Source organism: Glycine soja, chromosome 7 (genome assembly GCF_004193775.1).
Source record: "Glycine soja cultivar W05 chromosome 7, ASM419377v2, whole genome shotgun sequence".
Classification (NCBI taxonomy): domain Eukaryota; kingdom Viridiplantae; phylum Streptophyta; class Magnoliopsida; order Fabales; family Fabaceae; genus Glycine; species Glycine soja.
In genome coordinates, this window is record NC_041008.1 from 31,290,165 (window position 1) to 31,316,581 (window position 26,417).

General features: G+C 35.6%; 1 protein-coding gene across 4 annotated transcripts; it reads right to left on the reverse strand.

Annotated features, from left to right (window-relative positions):
- Window positions 1-4,063: 4,063 nt before the first annotated feature.
- On the reverse strand, window positions 4,064-18,238 carry LOC114419283 (E3 ubiquitin protein ligase RIE1-like). Of its 4 annotated transcripts, none has more exons than XM_028384925.1 (6): window positions 18,086-18,237; window positions 17,268-17,803; window positions 14,994-15,113; window positions 5,748-5,880; window positions 5,502-5,660; window positions 4,064-4,571 (listed from the first exon to the last, which is right to left on the reverse strand). In XM_028384925.1, exons 2-6 carry the CDS (start codon window positions 17,762-17,764, stop codon window positions 4,410-4,412), a joined length of 1,071 nt encoding a protein of 356 aa, XP_028240726.1. In that variant the 5' UTR covers window positions 17,765-17,803; window positions 18,086-18,237; the 3' UTR covers window positions 4,064-4,409. The 4 variants fall into 4 exon arrangements, with proteins under 4 accessions (XP_028240726.1, XP_028240725.1, XP_028240724.1 ...); XM_028384924.1 differs by having other exon boundaries at window positions 17,957-18,237; XM_028384923.1 differs by having other exon boundaries at window positions 17,268-18,237.
- Window positions 18,239-26,417: the final 8,179 nt, after the last annotated feature.

Consider the following 26,417-nt stretch of genomic DNA (forward strand, 5'->3'; position numbering starts at 1 on the left):
GTGGAGAGACCAGTGGTTCATGTTGATTCTGTCACTGGGAAAATTGATGGTCCCCATAGAAAGAAATTATGAACATATTTAGGGATTGTCGCTCACGATAAGGTGGATGATACATATGATAAATGGAAACAGGTCCATGTCTCTCAAAAGGATCTCATCTAGGAGGATATTTAGGTATTTCAATTAAATGTTGAATGTTGTTGTAATATGTTGTACTAAAAATCCTAATTTGTAATTTACTAACTACAAAATGTATTTATTGTATCGCAAGCTGAATTTGATATTCCAGAATCATCTGATTTGAGGACAAAGAAAAAAAATATTTTAGACTGTAGGAGAGCAGTGAAATCAGTGTAAGTCAAATCTGATCTCCAAATGGGCCCTGGCACACGACAAGGAGGGCGAGGATGACAAAGTCTACGAGAAGTGTGAAATAAGCAAAGAGAAGTGGACCCAGTTTTGTCAGAGCCGTAGAAATCCTTCATGGAAGATTAGTTGATTTTCAATGTTTTTAAATCTTCATATTTATGTATTATTGTCAACTAGACCAGTTATCGTTATGTGTTATTGTCACATGATGTTCAAAAGAAGGCGCATACCATTTAGAAATAAAACACTACCCCTCACGTGTTGTCTCGTGGGGGTTATGATTTTCCAGAAAAAAAGTTGATGGAGAAGTGAAAGAAATGATTGGAGGAAGTAGCCTAATTCAAGAGCACTAACACAGTCATTGATCCTTCATTTCCCATCAGACAACACATGAAGTGGAAGATGGCTGGCACGAAGAAAACTGGTCAAATGACATCTGAGGCTGCAAAGGAAATTGCAAATAGAATTGTAAGTCAATTTCATTTGTCAATGATCATTTTTTATAACAATTGTTGGATGAGTAAACCAATATTGTTTTTTTCTATTGACTACAGGATTCCTTGGAGAAGCAGGCCTCACATAAAGCTTTGTCGCCCATGGACGTTAGGATGTACTAACTTCTACCATTGAGTGACTAGAGCACCTTGGTCGTGTCCGTGCTGCTGGAACCAGTGTGATGATCAAACACTACTTTGGACTGGCTTCAAGGGGCTCCCACAACTCTTGCTCCATGGCTATTGAAGACCTAGAGCAGCTGACACAAAAGATCAAAGACCAACTGGAGGAGCCGATCACACAAAAAGTGACTCAATAATTAATGATATCCTTCAACCAAATGCAATCGCATATGCAATCATAGAGACTCGCACTATCTCCTGAAGCTGAGGTTGGTCCTTCTGCTACTCATGTCAGCACAAAGGGAAGTTGTGTCGATCCCTTGGGGAAGGTCCCAGAAATAGGTGACTTAGACAACTTTGGGTTGTATGTCGATGACAATCCTTCCCGACTCATTACTCTTGGAAGAGTTTATGAGGGGTCAACGACCATCCACAACATTCTTTTGGGCAATGATCAGATGAAGGTCGGTGTTCAGGAAGTTCGAGATGCTAATGCTCACATTCTTGTACCCATTCAAGAGGTTCATTTAGTGGGGCGGGCACTTAACACCTTCCTTGCTTGGTCGACACATCTTGTAAAGTCTTTATCAGAATAGGTATTTCATTTTGTTTTTTTAATAATTATTAATAAATGATTTGTTAACAATCAAGTTTTGACTATCATTCGCTTAATGTTTATTAACTGTGTAGGATAAGCAGGTAGCTGAGGCACCAGCGAAACTTGTACATATGCCAAATCTTGACGTTGATCTGTTGTACCTGATGACATTGACCATTCCGCAGCTTTTCCTGAAGTTGTTGCAGGTGTCATGGGATGCTAGTGTGTTTGGGATGTATAATGATAACTTCACATAGTACATAAAGCATGAATATCTTTTTGAAATAACTCATGGTCTGTAAGTCACTTTACATTATTGTATATTACCTAACTAATTGTTTTATATTCATGCATAATGTACTATATTTTAATAACAATAGGCATATGATTGAGACAACTATGCGAGTGGGGAATGTTGATGTGTACAGATTCCTCAAGCCACAATCTATACAAAGATCTAAGCAATCACAATTTGAATCAAAAGATTATATTAAGAAATGGATGTAGAATTCACAAAGAGATGTCTACCTAGGAGCCTACTTGAATGGGTATGTTAAACTGAACAAATAAATTTAAATATGTATGCTTTATAATAACTTAATGTTCTCCAATGTAGTGCACATTGGCAAATTCGTCATTTTGCCTAAGGACAATGTTGTCATCTGGTTTTGTTCCTTACACAAGAGGCCTGACAACTACTTGAAAGAAATTATTAATGGGTCAATTATATTTTTTAATACATTTACTTTATGATTATCATTTGACTTCAATATTTTTATTGTATAATATGCATGTTTCTCTCAATTAGTGCTTTGAAAGGATTCAATGATGGTCAAGGAAGTAAATCCAAGGCTTCTATTAGATGAATTGTAATTAAAGTAAGTCATTTAAATAATGTTTCATGTCTTAAAAATTAAATTTTATTACGCTTTAGTTAACTTTGAATATCTAAATATCCTATTCAATTTAGTGTAATAAGCAAAAAGGAAGCACTGGACCCAGGTACTACGTAATGCATTGGATGTCAACAATAGTCCTAGGAGGTTTTAAGGATAATTGAGACATGGTAACTATTTACTTCAAAACTAATTAAATTTCTTATAATTGTTATTATTTAGATTCATTTATTAATTTATGTGTTTTATTATATCATGCAGTGTTCCATGGGAAGGCAATTCGCATTAAGTGGGCAAGATATTATTTGAAAGTAAAAAATCAAACACTAGAAATTTAAGTGATTTCAGAATTGTAGAGTAGTTATTATGTTAATTTAGATTTGGTTACAAATAATTTTATGTGTTGACTTTCATTTTTCTTATAGTTCATTGTAAATATTCAATTATATATAGTGGACAAAATTTAAGCTGGTTGATAAAAACTCTCTGGTCTAGTACTTCTTTTGAATTTACAGGTTAATTGGGATAATTACAAAAATAGGTAGGATATTAAAAAAATACACAACATCGGTTATTTATAAAAAAAAAATACTGATGTTGTTGATTTTTAAATATTTTGATACGACATCAATTTTGTATAAAATCGATGTTGTGTAATTTACTCTAAAACCGATGTTAACATTGAGACTTTTAATGTTGATATTTTCAACATCAGTTAATAATCGATAATCGATGTTTAAAATTTTTAATAACCGATGTTAAAAACCTATTTTCTAGTAATGTGTTGTTACTCATTAAAACAATTAAAAGTGTCTTATTTATTCAAGTTGTTATCATGCTTCCCATTTATTCACATTGTTGTTCTAAATTAATATGAAAAGCATATATATATATATATATATATATATAATAATTAATATAAGAGTATTATAGTAAATTTCATATTATTTGATTTGTACTATTCATTCTCCACCAAACAAAATACAAGACGGTAATTTTGTAACTTAAGCGGTTGCCATGAGTTATTTTCTTTTTGTTGTACCTTAATGCATATCAAATGTACCATAATACTACCTCTAATTTTAAATATATAAAGAATATCTAATTTTAAGACCAATAAAAATAGTTTAATTAATTAATTTAAATTAATAATGTGATAAATTTAAATTCTATTCAAAATACGCCCATAAAATTAAATGATTTAAGTAATAATTATATTTAATAACAGATCAATGAAAATAACTTACGTTGTTAATAACCCAATAAATATATCTACTTTCATTAAGTTAAATTAACTAATTTTAATTAATAACGTGATAAATTTAAATTCTATTCAAAATATACCAATAAAATTAAATAATTTAAGTAATGGTTATATTTAATAACATGACTCGTAGTTCAAAAAATATTTTCTTCAATCAATGAAAATAACTTGCGTTGTTAAATAACCCAATAAATATATCTACTTTCATCAAGCATTTCATTGTGAATGTAATGTAAATTCGATGGGTGGCATTCTCTGTAGTTTTCATAGCGTAATCAAGAAACTCACATCTTTACATAAAATAAGAAAGTTCATACCATAGTCCATAAATTTAACACAATCAAATGAATTAAACCTGTGATTACTCAACAGCAGCAAATGAAACAATCTAGTTTCCGTCAGAAAAGTAATGAACAATCCATAAATTGGACAACTCTGAATCTAAAAAGGACGAAATAATGCTTAAGCATACTACAGTTGCTAACTTATTCACCAATAAATGCTCTATATATCTTTTCTCTACAGAAACCGCTAAACGAAACAACGATCAAAACCCAACGAGTACGGAGGTAAACTTTACCTTCTTGTCTTGAAATTATATATACATATTACAGAACAGTTGTTGAAACACCCAGTTGGTACTTGGTATGTTCTTCACTTTTCTGTCACACTTGTTCGTTTCCCTTTAGAATATTGTACTTGCAGAGAGGACAAGTTGCATTCATCTTCAGCCATTTCACAATGCATGAAGAATGGAAATGATGATTGCAGGGAAGAGCATGCAGCTCTGCTCCATCCTCATATGAACAAAGGCATATACAACATTCCTGAAATGCAACCATCAGCGGATAATAATAAAATAGACTCCTGAAAATCGAAAGCTGAATTGTAGCAGCCTGTTTTTATAGTCCACAAATGAAGTGTTCTAATCTAAGTGGTTTTTTGGTAATTGAGACAATTTATTATAGAGAAACATATACAAGCTCGAATCTTGCATTAAATGAAAAATCATAATAATTGAATTAAGACCACAAAGCAACATCCTAGAAGAGCTCAGGCCTGCATACATTTTCAACTAGGTTCCTCTTTCAAGAATAGTTTAGCAAAATCTTCATCAAAACCATCTACGCAAATACGCAGCACCTAATAAGAGCCTCCTTAGCAAAATCTTTCATTTTATTATTTGCTTGGTGACTTCATCTTTAATAAGCGTCAATGTCTACACTTCTTTTCTCCCCTCCTATATTGCCGAAAGAACTCAGAATAGGGCGAAAAAAGTAACCCATAAAAGCAGCTAAAGATATGCATTTTTTTATTTACTTTAAATGAGATCCAGTTGAATGCAAATATTGTTGTTTTCGATTTTCTCAGACTTAGTTCATAGTAGTGCGTGATAATGAATAAACTATTTTCTTTCATATATACAATTTTTTACCTCAGGTACAAGGTAGTAACCTCTTTGGATCTTCTAAATGTAATATATTAAATTTGGAAAAAAAAAAATATAATACCACAAGTTCATATGTTGTTTAACGCAAACTTTGAACCTCTATCAGTTATTTCACAAATTTCAGTACTAGTTGTAGCAGTTGCATTTATTATTTTCCCCCAGGTTAACCAGATCACACTCATGAACACAAGCCATAGTATAAATCTTTGTGCATTGACCGAAATAGAAAATCAGAGAACCATCAATTTCTATTTCATAGAAGTGATGAACTTCAATAAAAATAAATTGAATTTTGAGAAAAGCATACCGCATCCTCAGGTAGAAGTGTTCGTTCATTTGCCAAGTAAGCGCTGCTGGTTTCTATGGGAACCATAGATCCAGCTCCACCACTAGGCTTATCCTCATCGCTTAATATTCTAAATCTGTATTTTGGAAGCATGCTAAGATCTGCTTCTGATGCACCTTCCTATGTTATTCCGAAACAATAGAGAAACATTAGAAGGTTCACAAGTTGGAAATATTTTAGTCAGTCTAAAATATTTTTCACTCGTACCTGTCCTGCAACAGCATAGAGAATAGCAATGATGCAGGGCAAACAACAACAGAGAGCAATGCCAATCAAGCAAGCCAAGACAACACAGAAGATGGCAAAAAAGACATCAAATGCCAGAAAGACAACAACCAACCTATAGAATTACAAAAACAGATACTTTTGTCAGTTATGTTAATAAAATTCAACAAACAATTTATTAAATAAAAATAATTAGTAAGCGTCCATACATTGCATGGATATTTATGAATATACGTAAAAATATATAAATTCTAAAAGTACTTTAAGAAACTATTGGTTTAATTGGTAGATTATTTTACAGGCAATAAAAATAAAATACAATATAAACATGTGTTTGAAACTCTTAGAATGTGGATTTTGGCCTAACTCAACCTCAAAAGTTAGCTCACAAGGTGAGGGTTGTTCCCACTTATATACTCTATCTTGCCTATATCTCTAACTATTGTGGGACTTAGGTTTTTCGCAATACATCTCCCACCCAACACTTTTGGGACTAGTACGGGGATAATATGATGGGTGACCCTTTTGATGGATGTAGCATAAACTCTGATATCATCTTAGAATGCGGATGTAACCCAACCCCAAAAATTAGCTCATAGGGTGAGAGTTGCACCCATTGATATACTCTTGGTTTTATCTTTAGCTGATGCGGGACTTGGATTTATCCTAATATTTTAATATTAAAAAATCTTGAAAATTGGTATTATTGAGGAATCTAAAATATTTCACAATGCTTAATTTTTACTTTCGTCTAGAATCCTCACAAGCTTTGAATCACAGCAACTTAAAATGGCAAAGTAACCTCCTCGCGCAGCACATCTTTTGTGACACCCTCTACCCCACACATATATGTACTGATAATAAAAGGAATAAGAAATCATAATTTATTAAGTTATTAAAACACATTTAAATAAAAGTCTTTCAAAAGGGTAAAAGACTCGTAGTTTTAATCGGACAGGTTTTGAGTGTCTGCAGGAAAAGAAAAAACTCAGTGCGAGGGGCAATTCTTCCACCACAGACATTATCTTCAAAATCTCAACGGTGAGTATGTGCGGAAATAAGTTTTGAACCTACTATTTAAATTTCATGACAACGCCATTGACGATAATCAAATACCGGCGGCTAAAAGTCTCCACAAAATATCCATGAGAGAGATGAGAGAGAGTTAGAGGATAGAGAGTGTGCCAATGAGAGAGAGTGAGTGGACCACCGTGAGGAGGGGGAAGGGGAGACAGCGAGAGAGACAAAGAGATGGAGAGGATCCTAGACTAAACTACGCATCGGCAAGGACAAGATTTCTACACAAGTATCACACCTCAAGCTGGAGGGAGAAGCGAGACATCACTACATACTACTTCACACGTTTCCCTGACCATACAACAGCGAAAGATCTCTGGACCTACTTCAAGAAATGGGGTGACGTAAGGGAGATTTTCATCCCTAATCACAGGAACCAAGGGGGAAGAAGATATGGTTTCGCTAGGTTCAAGGATGTACTGGACGAACACGAACTTGCAAGGAAGCTGGATAATCTCATCATAGATGGCCTAAAGTTGTATGTGAATCTCCCAAAGTATGGGAGACGAAAAATGGGGTCTGAACAGCATGTTGACAAATTGAAGACCAAACAAGAAGGACACAACACAGAGGGGAGGAATGAACATCACAAGCCAACAATGTTCAGAACTGAGCACAAGACATATGCGGAGGTCACAGCTAACAACAACCCAATGGTTGTTGGACAGAGAAGGCAACCCCGACCAACATACAGTGGACAAACACAGTCACAGTTGACGATACAATTGCAAGTAGGCTGGGGGAAGAAGGAATGGCTTAAAGAAGCAGGGTTGGACGCCTTGAGAAGGCAAATGATTTTGAAAGAGTTGAAGACGAGATAACGTGGGAGTTAGGACTGAACGTAGTGCCGAAATATATCGGCGACGATATGGTTCTAATACTTGGGCTCTCGAACAGCAAGGCACGGAAGCTCCAACATCTGTTCCACTCGTTAGAGAAATGGAACCCGAACATGAAGCCAGGATACAGGGTGATATGGGCCCAATGCTAAGGGGTTCCACTACAGGTATGGGACACCGACAACATTCGAAAGATTGTGACTGCCGTCGGTGATCTAATCGATGTCGACGACGACTTTGAAGAGCTGACACAGTTGGACAGGGCGAGAGTCCTCATAAGAACTCCATGGAGACCCCGACTTCAGCACACAGTTGTCGTGACTATTGACGGAGCAGAGCACCATATAGCTATCGTAGAAGAAGGGGCGGTCAACGGCGGCACACAGAATCGTCGAGCCAATAGTGAATCAATCATGTCGGAGGACGTCCAATCGGAAGATATTGACATTGACTCCGTCGGCGCGGCACCGTCAATAAATCTCGACTTCTTCAACTCGCCGAAAGGTACCGCCGGCGAAGGGGGGGACGGCGGAGAAGAAAACGCTCTTTACGGGCCTTTAACCGAGAGTCCGTTCTTGGTCAAAAGCCCGACGGGCATTGTCCAGCAGAAAGTGGAGATAATCCCGAGACCACAGCAATGCACGCGACCCAAAAAACCCCAACAACCATCTGCAGAGATGACAGAAGATACACAAAAGAAGGAAGTAGAAGGGAGCAGAAGGAAGATGTCAGGGACAGAGAGTGCTGAAGAGGAAATGGACGTTGGGTCAAACCGAGGATACGAGAGCGACGTCCTTGAAGCTGTGAATGGAAATAAAACTGATTCCATGATGACACGCAACATCCAAATAAAGAAGATAAAGCCAGCACATGAGGTGGGTTAACCATCACAACCCACAGTCAAACCAATTCAAATGTGGAAGGCTATTGGGCCCCCTTTGCTGCCAAGTACTGGACGTGACTCACTAGACATACCAATTGGGCCGTTAAATGATACGGGCCTCTCCAGGGATAATACGGCTAGTAAAAAAGAAGGGGTATATAAAGAAATAAAGGTGCTTGTTATGAGGAAGATATCTCACCACAAGCAGGCCCAATATAGTGGAACACTAACGACAAAGAAAAAGTCTCCAGCATCGAGCACAGACCCACCATTTGCAGATTCTGAACATCCAATCCAAAAGTGCTTCATAGATAAGGTTCCGATACAACATCAAAGCTCTATTGACATGGCTGATACAACTGCACCCTTGGAAAAAATAAATGAAGACGACATGGAAGAGGCAGCATCCCAATGGGAGATAGCAAAAATTTTGGGGGTACACAGTGAATCAGATCATGCAGAAATAATTAACAAGATAACTGAAAGGGAGAGCAGAGATAAAAAGGTGGCAGCAGAGAAGGGAAAAAATCACAGGCCATTATGAATATAGTATCTTATAATGTCAGAGGGCTTGGGAGAGGGGTCAAATGGGGGGCTATAAGGAGACTAGTCAGGAATCAAAAAGTAGATATGATCTGTATACAAGAAACTAAGAGGGAGTCAATTGATAAGGCCACATGTCATGCATTATGGGGGGATTCGGATATTGGCTGGGAATTTCAACCAGCAATAAATACAGCTGGTGGCTTACTTTGTGTTTGGAGTCAGCAGGCATTCAAACTGGAAAGAAAGGAAGTGGGCAGTGGATTTATCCTATTGGAAGGAGTCTGGCTAAAAGAAAACCAGAAAACAAGTGTAGTCAATATATATTCTCCGTGTGACAGCCAATAGAAGCGGATACTGTGGGATTCTCTTAAACAACTGAGACAACTAGATCCCGAAGGTCTATGGTGCTTCATGGGAGATTTCAACAGTATTAGGCATCATTCTGAAAGGGATGGTGTGTCTTACAGGGGAGTGGAAGCTACCAACATCAATGAATTCAATTAGTGGATAGCTGATGTTGAATTGGAAGAAGTACCTTCAGTGGGGAAAAAATTCACGTGGTTCAAGCCAAATGGGGCCACAATGAGTCGACTGGACAGATTCCTAGTATCCCTCAATTGGATTCAAAAATGGCCAGCCAGCACCATGTTCACCTTAGATAGAAATTTTTCTGATCATTGCCCAATCATGCTCAGGGCTAAAGTCATTGACTGGGGGCCAAAACCTTTTTAGGGTTTTCGATTGTTGGCTGAAGGATAAGAGTTTTATAAAGGCAGACACAGAATGTTGGACCAGCAATCAACCAAGGGGCTGGGGGGGTTTCACTCTCAAGGTAAAAATAAAGAAACTTAAGGAGGCCTTGAAGGTGTGGAATAGGGATCTGAATGGTGACTCTCTCAAGAAGGTACAGCAAGTTGAGGCACAATTGAACAGGCTGGAAGAAGAAAGTATCAGCAGACAGTTGACACCTCAGGAGATGAATACTCGTAAAATGCTTCAGGAGGAATTATGGGCAGCAGCACTTTCCCATGAGTCACTGATGAGACAAAAGGCCAGAGTAAGATGGACCAAAGAAGGGGATTGTAATTCACGGTACTTTCATTTACTAATGAACTCAAGACGTACAAATAATGCAGTCAAAGGAGTACTTGTAGATGGATCTTGGGTAGATGATCCTGCAATAGTGAAAGAGGAGATCCGGAGTTTCTTTAATAAAAATTTCAGTGAACCGGACCAATGCAGACCAGTTCTTAATGGAGTGAGATTCAAGAGTATTGATCAGATACAAAATGATTTGCTGGTGGGATCATTTAATGCGGATGAAATAAGGGCGGCAGTTTGGGATTGTGGAAGTGAAAAGAGTCCTGGGCCGGATGGACTAAACTTCAAATTCATAAAACAATTCTGGGAGGTACTCAAGCCAGATTTCAATCGGTTCATTCATGAAGTCCATGCAAATGGGGTGTTCCCTAGGGGCAGCAACGCTTCCTTCATCACTTTGATCCCAAAAGTGAAGGACCCACAAAATCTTAATGAATATAGGCCTATATCACTAATAGGCTGTATTTACAAGATTGTGGCAAAACTCCTTGCCAATAGACTCAAGAAGTTGATGTCACATATAATAAATGAGAAACAATCTGCATTTATTAGAGGAAGACAGCTTCTACACAGTGTGCTGATAGCTAATGAGGCACTTGAGGAAGCAAAGAGGTGCCACAAGCCATGTTTGGTGTTTAAAGTGGATTATGAAAGAGCATATGATTCAGTCTCTTGGGGCTTTCTTTCCTACATGATGAGGAGGCTAGGATTCTGCTCTAAGTGGATTAGTTGGATAGAGGGATGTCTCCGGTCAGCCACAATTTCTGTTTTGGTCAACGGGAGTCCTACAAAAGAATTCACACCACATAGAGGCCTAAGACAAGGTGACCCACTAGCACCTCTCCTCTTTAACATTGTTGCTGAAGGTTTAACTGATCTCATGAGAGAAGCATTGGATAAGAGCTTTTACAGTAGCCTCTTGGTGGGGGAAGACAACATACCAGTTAACATCCTCCAGTATGCAGATGACACCATTTTCTTTGGTGATGCCTCAGTGCAGAATGTGAAGACAATCAAATCCATTCTGAGAAGCTTTGAGCTTGTATCTGGGCTAAAGAAAAATTTTGCAAAGAGTAGTTTTGGGGTAGTAGGGAAGTCTGAGCAGTGGCAGGCTGAGGCGGCACGATACCTAAATTGTAGAATATTGTCCTTTCCTTTTTCCTACTTGGGTATCCCCATTGGGGACAATCCAAGTCGTAGTCGGTTATGGGATCCTATAATCAAAAAATGTGAGAGAAGATTAGCTACATGGAAACACAGACACATATCCTTTGGGGGGAGAGTGACACTTATTAATGCAGCCCTAACAGCGATTCCTATTTATTTCTTTTCCTTTTTCAAGGTTCCGTCAAAAATTATAGCTAGATAGGAGGCAATTCAGCGACAATTCTTATGGGGAGGAGGGATGGAGTAGAGAAAGATAGCTTGGGTTAAATGGAGGACAGTCTGCCAACCAAAGGATAAAGGGGGTCTTGGTATTAAAGATCTGAGGACATTTAATTCAGCTTTGTTGGGTAAATGGCGCTGGGATTTATTTCATAAGCAGGAGGAGCAATGGGCAAAAATACTGTTATCAAAATACGGAGGATGGAGGGTGTTGGAGGAAGGCACAAGAGGAAGGAATGACTCCATTTGGTGGAAGGACTTGGTGATAAATCTGCAACAGCAACAGAATTTGGTACTTAAAAAGGAAACTGAGTGGAAGGTGGAGGGTGGGGATAAGTTCAGATTTTGGGAGAACCCCTGGACACACAATGCTGTACCACTAATGGACAAATATCCAAGGCTGTACAGGATATCATCCCAACAGAAACAAATCATCAGCCATACGGGGACCAACAACAACAATGAATGGGAATGGAATTTAGCTTGGAGGAGGGCACTTTTTGATTGTGAAGTACAAATGGCAGACAATTTTATTGAGGAATTATCACATCAGCAGATACAGCCAAATGTGGAGGACAAATGGAGCTGGAAGATAAATCAAAGTGGATATTACTCAACAAAAAGTGGTTATGATTTGATATGGGGAGAACATATGGCAGCTGAGCAGAATTCAGACTTTATGGATTTATGGAAGCTTAAAATTCCAGCTAAAGCACAGGTGTTTGCTTGGAGATGTATAAGGGACAGACTTCCTACAAAGATGAATCTAACAAGGCGACAAGTGGTGGTCAATGACTTGATGTGCCCACTATGTGGAGAGGTAGAGGAGGAGGCTGCTCACTTATTCTTCAACTGCCGCAATATCCTACCCCTATGGTGGGAGTCTTTATCTTGGATGGGCTTAACAACAGCAGTACCTCAAAGTCCTAGGGATCATTACTTGCAGCACGTGCCCGACTTTGCAGACAGAAAAAAACTTATAAGTTGGAAATGTTGGTGGATCGCAATGACATGGACAACTTGGAAGCTCAGAAACAGAATAGTATTCCAAAATGCCATTTTTGATGGAAGATGCAATTCTAACTCTTTGGACATGGCTTAAAACCATGGACAAGGATTTTGCAATTCACTTCAATCAATGGTCTTCTAACCTCAAGGAAGCGTTTAGGAATTAGGTGAGAGGAAAGATAATGAATTTATGTAATAATTCCACGAGTTTGCAGTTTGGTTATGTACTAGCAATCAGCTGCACAATGTGGAATCATTTGTATCCTTAGTACCTCTGGTACTTCTAATATATAATATATCTATTTTTGCTGAGCAAAAAAAAAAATTCACGACAATCCAACGATTAACGAGTATGGGATCGTCATTTTACTGAGACAGGTTTGAGTGTATGCAAGAAAAAGAGAGGGTTTTGGGAAAGGAAGAAGGGGAAACGAAGTTGAGAATAAGAGGAATCGTAGAGACACGCATCGTTAGTTTGAGAATTGACCTAATATGTCTCTATTTAAAGTTAGGGTACTCTTACCCTTTTATTTACTCTATTTTTCTTTATTTTTATTATTTTATAAACATGAACTCTATTTTATTTCCTATCAAATGAATAAATAAGATATCCTTTTTATTTTCCTTCACATCAATATTTTAATCAATAAAACTATTTCTCTTTATTTATTTAATTATAAAAACCTCATCATTTTTTCTAAAATTCTATTTATTTATAAATAAAAATTCTTTTTAATTTATTTTATGAAAAATGGAGTGTTACATCCACGCGCCACATGATGCCATCTGCTAGCGGCTTCATCAGATTTGCGTCCTCCAACCCCAACACCACCCTCTTCACTGCCTGCATGTACGATTTTACTAGATCTACACCGCCACCGCCACAACCACAACCACTTTGTTATGGAACGTGACCCTGGAGGTGCTGATGGTTGAGAGGAAGGAAGGATTTTGAAGAACAGGGAAGGATGTTGTGGTTGACTCAGAATTCCATGGTTAAGGTTATGGATTTTTGATTGTGTAATTTCGAATAAATGGTGTTGGATGTTGTCATGTTGAGTAATTTTGTGTTTGATTGATGTTTTATGGGTTACGGATGTTGAGTAATTTTGTGTTTGATGTTTACTGGGTTATGGATTTTCAATTGTGAAGAGAGGTGGAAGCGGGCCAAGGGTGTTGGTGGTGCGGTTTGATGATGAACAGTGGTAGTGGTGGTGTTTAATCTATGTTTAGTTTTGGTGTTATGTTTGTAATGAGCAATGTCAAATCTATTTTATTTTATTTTTACTTTAATTGATTATGGCGGTTTAAAGCCATCAATACACATAAGATACTCCTAAATACATATCCAAGGAGAATCCTCCAATTTTCTTTTATTGACTGATACTTTGGTATACATCTCCGTTACTTGAACAGGACTAAAATGTATTTTCCTCTATATCCCTAAAGTTGTAGTAAATAGTAGACAAGTATGTAGAGCCAAGACTTCTTTCAAATATGACTAATGATGCTTTTTGCAACATTCAAACATGGGATGGAGAAAATAAGTAATTTTCCTGACATGGTAATACTACCTAATATGGTCCCAGGACAGATATGTGGCAATGCTTTCTTCTTTTTGTTATGATCACAAGTACTTTATTGTAGACTTTGATAATCAACTACTAGTATAATCATATATGAATAACTGAAAAAATAGTTTCTTAATGTTGATTGAAAAAATGGGTATTGATAAAAATAAAATTAAGAAAAGGTAAAAGTGTCCTTTGATTGAATAACTAAAGAGACAAAAAGAAATTTGACATAAAAGTTTGAAACAAAATTCACAACACAAAATGAAAAAACACATGGCTGCATCAGAAGAAAGGAACAACTAAAGCTTATCTTATTTTCAAACGTGCAATACAGTAAAATGCCCATTTTGATCCTCCACAGTCCTCACAATTACACCAAACATCAAATTTGTTCTCCATTTATTGGGGACATCAAATTAATCCTTCAATAGCAAATAATGAAATATATTTTAGTCTTTTACGACCAATTTGATGGCATCACTAGAGTTTGAAAGACCATATTGATATATTTATGAGAGTACACAATGAGCATTTAATCAAAGAATTAAAAAATGGGTAAAATATGGCTAAATATTAGCCACTAGTTGCTATGGGAGCTAGTACCCTCGTAAAAACAAGAGATACCCAAAGGAAACTCCATCCTTCTGTTATTCAAAAGAAATAAATGAAAAGCAACATGTCTTCACTCCCACCCCCCAAAAAAAGGTGAAATGAACTCATATGTATATGCATTGTTCAGGCACCTGAACAGATAGCAAATATCATCTTTATATGTGACTCTACATGTATAGATATGTTAGAAATAAAGGCTTACCAGTACAATCGTGGGGCATCTTGCAGAAGTATATTGCCACCAGAGACAACCCAATAAAAGCCCACTATCCACCAAAGGAATGAAACCCCAGTATTTAACAACTCACATCGTTTTGTGAAGCTGTTTTGTAAATAATCAAAATCACTGTCAATCAATCTTAGTTATATAGTACAGTCCAAAGAAGTATCAAGTATAATATAATAAGCAAACAACATTTAAGACTATAGCAGATTAATATGCTTCATCAGCCAAGGTATTTGGGATAAGAACGGATATCTATTTCCTTTTCCCAGAGATATGATAGTCCTGTCCTGTGGACTGCGGTTAGTCCTCACATTACAGTACACGATCCGAGGTAAAGCTTACATGCCAAAAATATCTACAGAAGGATTAGATTTACTGAAACCTAAATCAAGCCTTAAATTCTTTCAATATTACCAGACATATACTAACAATCTTTTTATCAACTATCAAGAAGACTAGACCTCATTTAGTCAACCACATTATAGTGACTGCAATTTTATACCAGAAGGCAGATACAAAGGGGCAAATAATCATTATTAATTGCAATCATATCTGTAAACCTACAGGTAATAATTAGGCAATCTGTGAGAATGAGGGGGAGCAGGGGGGGCTGATATGGGATAGATGAAAACCCACAGGCCACAGCTAATATGTAAAGCAGTAAAAAAGTCACAGTAAAATCTAAAAGAACACGTATAGCATAGCACATTATGAAGGAAAGCAACATTCGATTGGCTATTTTGGTCACTCCTGTATCAATTAATGTTGAGAGAACTTAATTTACATAGCTATAACAGGCTTCAATATCTTCAACAAGTCCATGACATAAAACCACCTTCAGGGGAAACAACTCAACTATACGCTTGTGATGTCAAGTGCAAGCCCATAAATGATCTTTTCTGTTACAAACACCAACCCATCCAAAACTTGAGCTGAAATTAAATTAATGAATGAAATGTGGAAAAAAGGATTGAACTTTACTCTTCTGAATTAAAGAGACTCCTATTCCATCCCAATAAACCAAGTCCCCTTAAATCTTAAGTTGTTAGCTATGTTTCAAAGGTACAGGTACAACTATCTGATACAATGTGTAAATATAAAAAAATTGAAACATTAGGATACAGGTAAGACATGTTATGTTTTAATAAAGTATATATATTCGATCTAAATACTGGCAATATTTAATTTAATAACTTAAAAAAGGGTTGCATCGTCAAAGTCAAACCAGAGAAGACAGCTGAATAACCCTTGGGACAAAAAAAGCCACATAAAGTCATAACAGCCCTCCATATCGACCATGGAATTTGATGGTATTGAGGTTGCTCTAGCTAGTGCTAGCATGTATTGGCTCAAACTAAGCCAAATTACACAATAAAATATATATGAGTCCAAAAATTTGGTTATTGCCATATCAAATACAAATTCAATTTCTACAGTACAGGTATGGTGAGTTTTTTCAATGCAATGTTGGGCTCAAAACTATATTCATTTTCAATACAAAAATAAAAGGCTAAATCCACAATCAAGACACACATTAGGATCCTTTCTAGGTTGTTGAAGACGATAAATAGTTTACCCTCACCTACTATTGTCCATGTTATGATATTAGACAAACACATACCCCATTCATGGGTCCTTCACTCATCCTGCTACCTCTAGCAAACCAAATTTTGTTATCAATAGCCTCTTAATCATGACACTATGTCAGTGTTATCAAGCCCAATCATGAAAATTACATAACCCTTAATCATAATTCCGAAGCGCAATATTTGAAAATCGCCTGGAATAACTTTACTAAATTCCTTAATTGGATCACAAGCTCCAGCGTAAACGTTCATCTGACCAACTGTACTCTCTATTCATTTCTATCTCATATCTACTAAAAACCAAAAGGGCACAAAAACACTTTACTCGACAACATAACACAAGCACTAATTTCACCAAAGTTCACCAGAATTCATAATTTTGGTTCTCCAAATAACATTCACAATATAAGTTCGAAATTAAAACTTAAACCCTAGCATCCAAAAAATTCAAAATAAATGAACAAATTCGTTGACTAAAAAAAACCTGCTCAGTAAAATCAAACCACTACAGTCAAATTGAATTGAACTGAACCCACTAAGATATCAAGTAATAAAATTAAAACTCAAAACCCTAACATCCAAGAAAAGAGAACAATTTTTCATGTCAATTAAAAACAGAATAATTAAGCTCAACATGAACAAAATTGAATTGAATTGAACGCACCGGGAGCGAGACGAGTAGCCAGAGCTCCAATCTCTGTCGTCACTGTAGTCTTCGTCACCGCTGCCGGCGTCGCTCTCCACGTCCCGCGCTCTCTGGCCGTGGTGCGAGTCCCTCCGGCTCCGGCGACGGTATTCGAGCCACACGAGCAACACGTGCACGAGGCACTGCAGCGCGTAGCCAACGATCCACACGCGGATCGGCGTGTTCGGGCGCTCGGCGGTAGTGCATGCGAGCATCACCGCCGTGACGACGACGAAGGCCATGTTCCACGACATGTCAAGCGCCACCACCGGCTTGGAGTAACCCCAGTCGGCCCGGCGCTCCTCAAGCTCACGCGCTGCCGTCTCCCGCACCAGCATGGAGGGACCGCGACGGCCGGCGCGACCGAGGAGGAGCGCGAGCGTGGGGACGGGGGCTCGGCTGGCATCGGTGAGGGGGCGGAGCAGCGGCGCGTGGGACTCCGGCGCCTCCATGGAGGCGGCTGTTTGTGATGACATGGCAGGCCGAGCTCTCTAGAGAGAGAGAGAGTGAGAGCGCTGCATGATTGAAATTTTGATTAAACTCGAAGCAAAGAGGGGAATGAAATTATTACTACTATTATTAATAAATAATTAAATAATGATAATGATAATAATAAAAAGTGGAGGAGAGTTATGAAGGAATTGAACGGAAACGGAGATTTTAGTTACGCGGTTGCGTGATGAGAATTAGAAGAGAAGAGAATTGTTTTGGGAAAACGGTGATTGAAGAGAAAGGAGACAAAAGATGAGAGGAGAAGTATTTGAAGAAGGAAGTGATTGTGCAGTGATGCGTTGAACCGTTGATGGGAAGAGAAATGGTTGTTGAAAACGTTGAGGTCAGAGTGTGGTGTGATTCTTAGTTGTGTAGTGTGTTCCTGACTGCAATTCTATGGAGTGAACGAAATGACAGATGCCCTTTGCACGCCTAATCGATCATGCTCGATTATTGATTTATTTAAAGACCACTACACTCTTTAAATATATATATATATATATATATATATATATATATATATATATATATATATATATATATATAATTATTTTAGATAAATAATCATTTTTTTCGGACAAATATGTTCATGAAAAACGTAAATATAAAATTAAATCTAATAAAATATATAAAATATGATAAATATATTCGATTATCAAATTTCATCCCTCACACCCTTTAAAAGGTGGAGAAAAACAAATTTATCACTAACAAAAACCACTAAGGTAACACTAAGAGATATTTATCCTGTAATATTTTGAGGACTTTTTGATTTTCCCATACACAGAATAGAAATATTTGCTGTAATAATAATTTGAAATAAAAAAAAAAATCATTGTTTATGCCTCTTTTTCTTCTGGGCTTCCTTCTCCTAGAAGATTCTCGCTCTACGATCCAATGGTCCTTTCTCCTCTCTCTTTTCAGATGTTGACTTTTTTTCTCTTTTTTAGTTTAACACCAGGAAATGTCATTTTCATTTTGATTTGTGGTAGGGGTTTTCTCATTTCTTGCTTTAAAATACGTTAGTTTCGTTTTTTCACAATGTGGATTTCATGGTAATAAGCTCCCTGCTGAGTTCAATTGCCCTGACATTTTTTCTGAACTGAGTTTGTATGTGTAATTCTAATTGTGATCACACTATCATGAATACATACAGATAATAATTTATTTAATTAGGAGCTGAAATTTGACTACAAAACACTTAAGAATAAAGATTAAAGTTATTGACATGATAGTGTATAGGTATATGAATTTTATTTATGCGATAGTTAAACGATTTTTGCTACCAACGTCTTGCAAGAGACTTGCGAGATTATATGAAATATAATGTATTGATGTTAAATTGCGGTGATGCAGCTGCAATTGTGATACGGTCACGGTGAATATAAAAAAAAAAAAAAAAAAAAAAAAAAAAAAAAAAAAACCTATAATAATGTGTTTGGATAAAATAATTTAATTGGAAAATTCATTTTTTTAAGGAATTTAAAATTATTCATGATAAAACTTGTTTGGATAGAGTATTTGAAAGGAGATTTAAATTTTGGTATTTTTATGAATCATTTTGATTCACTAAAATAGTGAGATTTCAAATTCTCTCAAAAAATATAGAATTTGAAATTCTTTTTTTGGAGATGCTCACTTTAACTTACGTTCTTACTCGCGATTCTTTCTCACTCAACAATCACAACTACGGATGACCAAAGTTTTTACGGATATCGACATAAATTATTTTTCACTAACGTTGGCTGAGGTTTTTTTTGTCAGAATTTTTTTTGTATGATGTCAACCAAAGCTATTTTTTGCTAATATCGGCTAAGATTTTTTTTAGATGGTGTTGGTTAGGTTATTTTCTCACTGACGTCGGCCAAGGATTTTTTTGCTAACGTCGGCCAAGGATTTTTTTGGTCGTTTTCATCTAGGTTTTTTCAATTGATGTTGACCAATGATTTTTTAGGTCAACGTTGGCTAGATTTTTTCTACTAACATCGGTCATGACTAACTTTTGAGTAAACACATGTTAGAATTTTTCAGCCGACGTCAGCTAGGTTTTTCCAGCCAACATCAGCCAAAGCTATTTTTTAACCAATATCGGCTAAGGTTATTTTTTAGCCGATGTTAGGTAAGGTGTTTTGGCAAATGTCAACTAGATTTTCTTAGCCAACACCGGTTAGGATTTTTTTGCTAACATCGACTAGGGTTTTCTAGCTGACATTAACCAGAGCTATTTCTTAACCACATTAGCTAGGTTTTTTGGTTGATGTTAGCTAGGGTATTTTCTGCTAACACTAGCTAGGTATTTTTGACCGATACCGAGCATGACAATTTTAGCCGACATCAACTAGGTATTTACAGTCAACATCCACTAGAGTTTTTTCCGTCGACATCGGTTAGAGCTATTTTTTAGCCAACATCAGTCAAGGCTATTTTATAGCCGATGTTGGGTAGGGTTTTTTGTCTAACATTGGTCAAGGCTATTTTTTTAGCCAACTTCGACTAGGGATTTTTCGGCTGACATCGGATAAGTTCTATTGGTCGACATCGACCAAGCTATTTTTTAGTTGATATTTGGTAGATTTTTTTGTCAATGCCTGCTAGGATTTTTTAGGTCGACGTTGGCTAAAAATAGCCTTGGTCAATGTCGTTCGAAAAGACCCTAGCCGGTGTTGGCCAAACAAACCCTAGCCAACATTGGTAAAAAAATCTAGCCAACATCGGCTGAAAAATAGACTCAACCAACGTTAGCCAAAAAATAGCTCCGATTGATGTCAGCTAACAAATATTCCCGACATACTTTGACAAAAAAAAATCTTATTTGATGTCGACTGAAAAATAGTCTTGGTTGATGTCGATTTAAAAACATCACTAGTTGTGGTCAGACAAAACAACCCTTGTTAAAATTATCAATATTTTGTATTTATAAATTATTAAAAATTGAAAATATTTTTAATTAATATTTCAAAATTAGATTGTGTTTATTTTCTATAAAGTTTAATATTAAAATTTTATCTATTTAAAATATAAAATTGAAATTTTGCATATGGAGGAAATTGAATTGCCCTATCCAAACAAAAAATTTAAAATGGAAGAAATTTGAATTGATTTATCCAAACAAAGCATTTGAAAAATGAAAGAAATTAAAATCAAAGCAATTCAAAATCCTTGAAATTTTGAAATTCCTAATCCAAACAAGGTTACATTCTAGCGGTCTAAATGCAATTGCAACTGGTCCTTAAATCCATTATTTTTCATCATAGTTGTTATGGTGTGTTTTTTTTTCTCATATTTTTCAGTGACCCTCAACATGCAGCACCAGACTGATATGTTTATTTTGCTTATTAAGATGATATCAGATTGTTAAATAACTACCTATCTTGTTCTGTATCACATGTAATGCAATGCCTATAGCTGCTGTACCACTTCGACAGATACCACGCGAAGAAGAACAAACGAAAAAAATGGAAGCAATGGAAGGGCGTGATGCATGCAAACCGGGGTAAGCATGAAGAAGAACAACAACCAACTTTTGGGAAAGGAAGCAATGAAAGGGCGCGAGAACAACAACCAACTTTTGGGAAAGGAAGCAATGAAAAGGAAGCACCTTGGAGAAGCCACAAGAAAAAAAAAAGAAAAAACATTTGGAAAAGAAAGCACTAGAAGAAAAAAGAGGCATAAGTGAACAATAAATTTTTATTTCAAATTATTAATGTCACAAATATTCATATTCTCAAGCACAAATATCAAAAGTCAATAAAATGTTAGATGATAGATATGTCTCTCTTTATTAGGTTAACAATATTTTCAGAGATAAATTTGTTTCTCTATGTTATGTAACTTTTTGAACAGATGAAAGTTGACGGTCGGATTTGTCGTATTTTTTACAACTTTCAAGGATTTAATTTTTGTATTTACATATTTCAAAGACATTTGTCACCAAATTACACATTTAAGGACAAAAATAATTATTTATACAATTATTTTTATTAGTGATAATTGACACCTGACAAAAAATTTGAAAATTTATGAATAGAAAGTCTAGTTTTTTTAATTGAGTGAAAGTCTCAGTTCTCTTACACACTATTTACTATTTAGACCTGTCAAATTGTAAATTCTTTTACTACTTATTTCTCTCTTCTTATACACATTTTCATTTTTAACATACAGATATTTCTATTTTGTACAATTATATAAAACAATTAGAAAGAATAATTTTAAATAAAGCTATTTTATAATTAATTTAAATGATTTATCATTAAATATTTTTTGTTATTAAATATATTAATAATTAATATACTATATAGTTTTATTATTGAAATGGTAATCTCAATTAAAAATGTATGGATATTGATATTATAAACAACTAATATAAAAACTCAATTTATAATAATTTTACTATATTGTTAAAAATTGCTAAATGCATTTTACATAGGTTCAATTTCAACGAAATGGGTGAATTCAATAAATTAGGTTGCACAAAATACATCATTTTGACACAATGAAAGTCAATTTGACAAATAAAAATATTAAATATAGGGAAGACAGAACCAATAGCACATGCCTTGTACGCTACGATATGAGCCACTGGGAGTCCTTGATTCCCAAACTGAGCAAACAGAGACATATCACCAATAAGGTCTAAAATTTTGTAACAACATGGTTCATCACTGAAATGCAGAGGTGGATTCGTCCAACCTTTAATGGCACTATAAAAAATAAAATAAAATAAAGAAGTAATAATTATACAATGAATAACATAAAGTTAAGAAGCATCATCAATGATTCAATGCATAACTTTCTCGTGGATCACCATATCCCATAGAACTATCTACACAGTTTGCAACTTTGTATCACCATATCCCATATTACTGAAATTAATCTCATTAAATCTGTAGATGAGGCTAGATCACCATATCCCATAGAACATAATTTGATATATTACTGAATCAAAGTTTCATGTTTAATCCAGCCTCGTCTACAGATTCAATGAGATTAATTTATTCTCAGTAATATTTATGTTATATATGAATAGTTGACAGCAACCATGTCTGGAATCTCCACAAAATTATTTTTTGTGTTGTTTCAAACTCATCTTAAGTAATGCTGCATAAACTTATTTACTCCAGTCCATCTTAAGAAATTTGAAAGCAGAGAGGTGTACGAGTAAATTGTAATTGGGTACTCTACAATGTGTAGCTACCCTCATATCTAGTTAAACTTACCACCAAATGTTCAAGTTCCACATACAAATGGCATCTTACATCTTAGTTGGTTTTCCACTATATGATATATACTAAAGAAAACAAACCATTATGCCAATAACTATATTATAAATGGAAAAACATTAGAACAAACCTCCTCATAAATGCAAAAGGTTCTCGACAAAGCTATCTGCATGGAATAAACCAAATTATCCAGGGGGGTAGAAAATCAGTGCCTGCAAAAGAATGGTGTATTTGTCCATTATTCTATGCCAAACCTACAAAGGGTTAAAATCATTAGTAGTTGTGACCTTATTATATAAAAATCACTTGGATGTAAAATATTTATCAAATCTCTAAAATACAGAAAAATAACCTTGTAAGAGATCTACCAAGTATGTCATATAAGGATGATTTACTTTGTGAGGCATGCCAAAAGGAGAAAGAGATTAATAACTCTTTTTTCGAGTAAAAATATTGTTTCCACCTCTAGACCCTTGCAGTTACTACACCTTGATATGTTTGGTCAAACTAGAATTGCATCCACTAGTGAAAAGAATTATGGACTTGTCATGGTGGATGACTACTCTAGATGAACATAGGTCATGAATACCTGTGTCATCCCTAAGTAATCATTGATGACTGAAAGAAAGTACCTAGCTCCTTCCAAGGATGGAACTCTAAAAGGCCCAACAACCAATATGGATGCAGTCCAATATGGCCTTTGTGGTGTGCACCGCCTTTCGGTATTTCACCCTATGATGCTTCCCATATAGACACAATGCTCACAAAATTGAAAAGGTTCCACCTTGTGATTTCCAAGTAATGCTTGCTTCCTTAAAATTTTCATTCCCTTTCACTCAAGTGACCAAGACTTTCAACTTGTGAAATAGTTGAGATTGAAACTGTCACAGTGAAATCTTAAAGGATGTATATATTTTCTTGCTTGGTTCCTTGCATTACAACAAACTTACCTTTCCCTTTGATTTGCATCACTCCACCTTCAACACAATAGATAAAACCTTTTGAATCCATGGCATCCACAAAGACTAGATTTTTCTTAAGCTTTAGAACTTGACAAACATTGGTTAAGGTTCTAACTATTCCATCATGCATTTTGATTTGTATAGAATCTATCCCAATAGTCTTGCAAGGGGAATTGTTACCCATCATAACATTAACACCATATTTTTTCTCATAAGTTACGAAGCAGCTTCTATGTGGACACAAATGATAAGAACAATCGGAGTCCATTACCCACTATTCAAAATGTTGTTGTTGATCAACAACAAATCCTTTCTTTATTTTCTTGGGACAATCTTTCTTCCAATGACTAGGTTCCTTGTAGTAATTACAAATATTCTTTGGATCAACCTTATTCTTCTTGCTTCATTTTCCTTTCTTCTTTTGTGTCATTTTGCATAGTTGGTCAATATTAATCTAGAGGTGGGAACTTCCTCACTATTTCCAGATACTTTGTGTCAATGCTCTCTTGAATAGAGTATCGAGTTGACTTCTTCAAGTGTGATATAATTCTTTCCAACACTTAGAGAACTCACAAAGTTCTCATATGAAGGAAGAACAAAGGCTAATAAAATCATTATGATATCTTTATCTTCTAATTTGACATCAATGTCCCAAAGCTTTGTCAAGACAAAGTTTAACTCATCCAAGTGACCTTTCAAAGGCATACCTTCCTTTATGTGAAGACCAAAGAGACATTATTTCAACAACAACTTGTTGTAGATTGATTTCATCATGAAGATTTTCTCCAACTTGATCCATAATGTAGAAGTAGATTGTTCTTCAAAAAATTCGTAGAGAACTTCATTAGACAGTGACAAGAGAAATAGCAAATGTGATTTTTCTTCTTGTTGCTAAAAATAGATTTATCAATATTCGAAGGTTGGCCAGAGAAAGGCATCGAGATTCCTTGTTCTTTCAACATGGCATGCATCTTAATGTGCCAAAGGTTAAAGTTATTCTTCCCAATAAATTTCTCAATCTTGATTGTTTTGGCCATCTTCTTGAATGAATCGTGAAGACTCAACCCAAACAAAAATAGAATGGTTGATATCTGGTATTGGAGACCCACCATGAACAAATGCAAAATGATGATATGAATTGAAGCTTTAAATATCAGTTTGTTGTAGTAAGACTAAGAAATTACAGCTAAATTGCACACAAAGAATGTCGATGTTATTAAAGAGTGCAATGTTATATTATAATACATTGGGTTCAACTTAGATAACCCTTATAACAAACTCCTACTTATAGAAGTGGGAAACTAGCTGAAAAACAAAAAACCGTTACATCAAATATTGATAATTGAACTCATAAACGTCAAATTTATCAAATTTTCATATGCATTATGTGATGTTTATTTGTCCATCTTCTTTCGTATCTTATCTCTCTATCTCTCAATTTGATGAGTTTAAAGATATTTCTTTTTGGAGCACTTTAACAAAAGAATATTGTGTATGGGTGATTGATTAGATATTGGTTTTAAATAAAAATTTTGTGATATGATTCTTCAAGCAAATTTTTTTCAAAACTTTGTTTTATTTTGATTTGATTTCAAAACCAATTCATCCCCATCTTGGTTTGTGAGTTCCATCATATTTTTCAATTGGTATGAGAGCTACTTCTTGAAAGTTACTCAAAATCACAGTTTTTTTTTTCAAAAAATGGGCTCTAAACAAATCACTTTCAAAAAGAGTGCTTCTCTTAATCGACCATCATTGTTTGAGGGAGAACATTTTTCATTTTGACAAAAGAGAATGGAAATTGTTATTCAGTCAATTGATCCTAATGCATGGAATGATATTGTTAAAGGGCCATTTATACCAACTAAAAAAGTCAATGGTGAATTGGTTCCTAAAGAATGAGATGAGATGAAAGATGACAAGAAAAGAAAAGTGCAAGATGATCAAAAAGCTAAAAAGATTTTAACTTTTGGTTTATCTTCTGATGAATTCTTTCATACTACAAGGTGTAAAAGTGCAAAGGAGATATGGAAAATGCTTAAAATCACTCATAAAGGCACTGCGGATGTAAAAAGAGCAAGAAAGAACACTCTTGTATTTGAATATGAAGCTTTCTAAATGAAGAATGGGGAAAGCATTTCAGAACTTTAAATAAGATTTACTCATATAGTGAATCACTTGCTTGGTCTCCAAAAAACGTTTGAAGATAATGAGTTAAACATCATGATTATCAACTGTCTTATAAGAACTTGGGAACCAAAAGTCACATCGATCAAGGAATCCAAGGACTTGACATCAATGTCGATGAAAACTCTCTCTGGAAAATTGCTAGCGTATGAACATGAGTTGATTCAACAATCTCATTGTTAGACTTTTGGCAAGCGTACCGATGTCATTCCAGGTTACAAATTTTATAAATGAGATCGTCTCCACAGAGACTTGAGTTACTCAATTTC

What these genes read in the sequence shown, in the direction of transcription:
- LOC114419283 (XM_028384925.1), bottom strand. Translation starts at nt 17,764, where the DNA reads ATGTCATCACAAACAGCCGCCTCCATGGAGGCGCCGGAGTCCCACGCG. An exon ending in GGCTACTCGTCTCGCTCCCG is followed by an intron (nt 15,114 to 17,267) that starts GTGCGTTCAATT and finishes TTTACAAAACAG; the next exon opens with CTTCACAAAACGATGTGAGT. An exon ending in CACTTCTACCTGAGGATGCG is followed by an intron (nt 4,572 to 5,501) that starts GTATGCTTTTCT and finishes GTTGCATTTCAG; the next exon opens with GAATGTTGTATATGCCTTTG.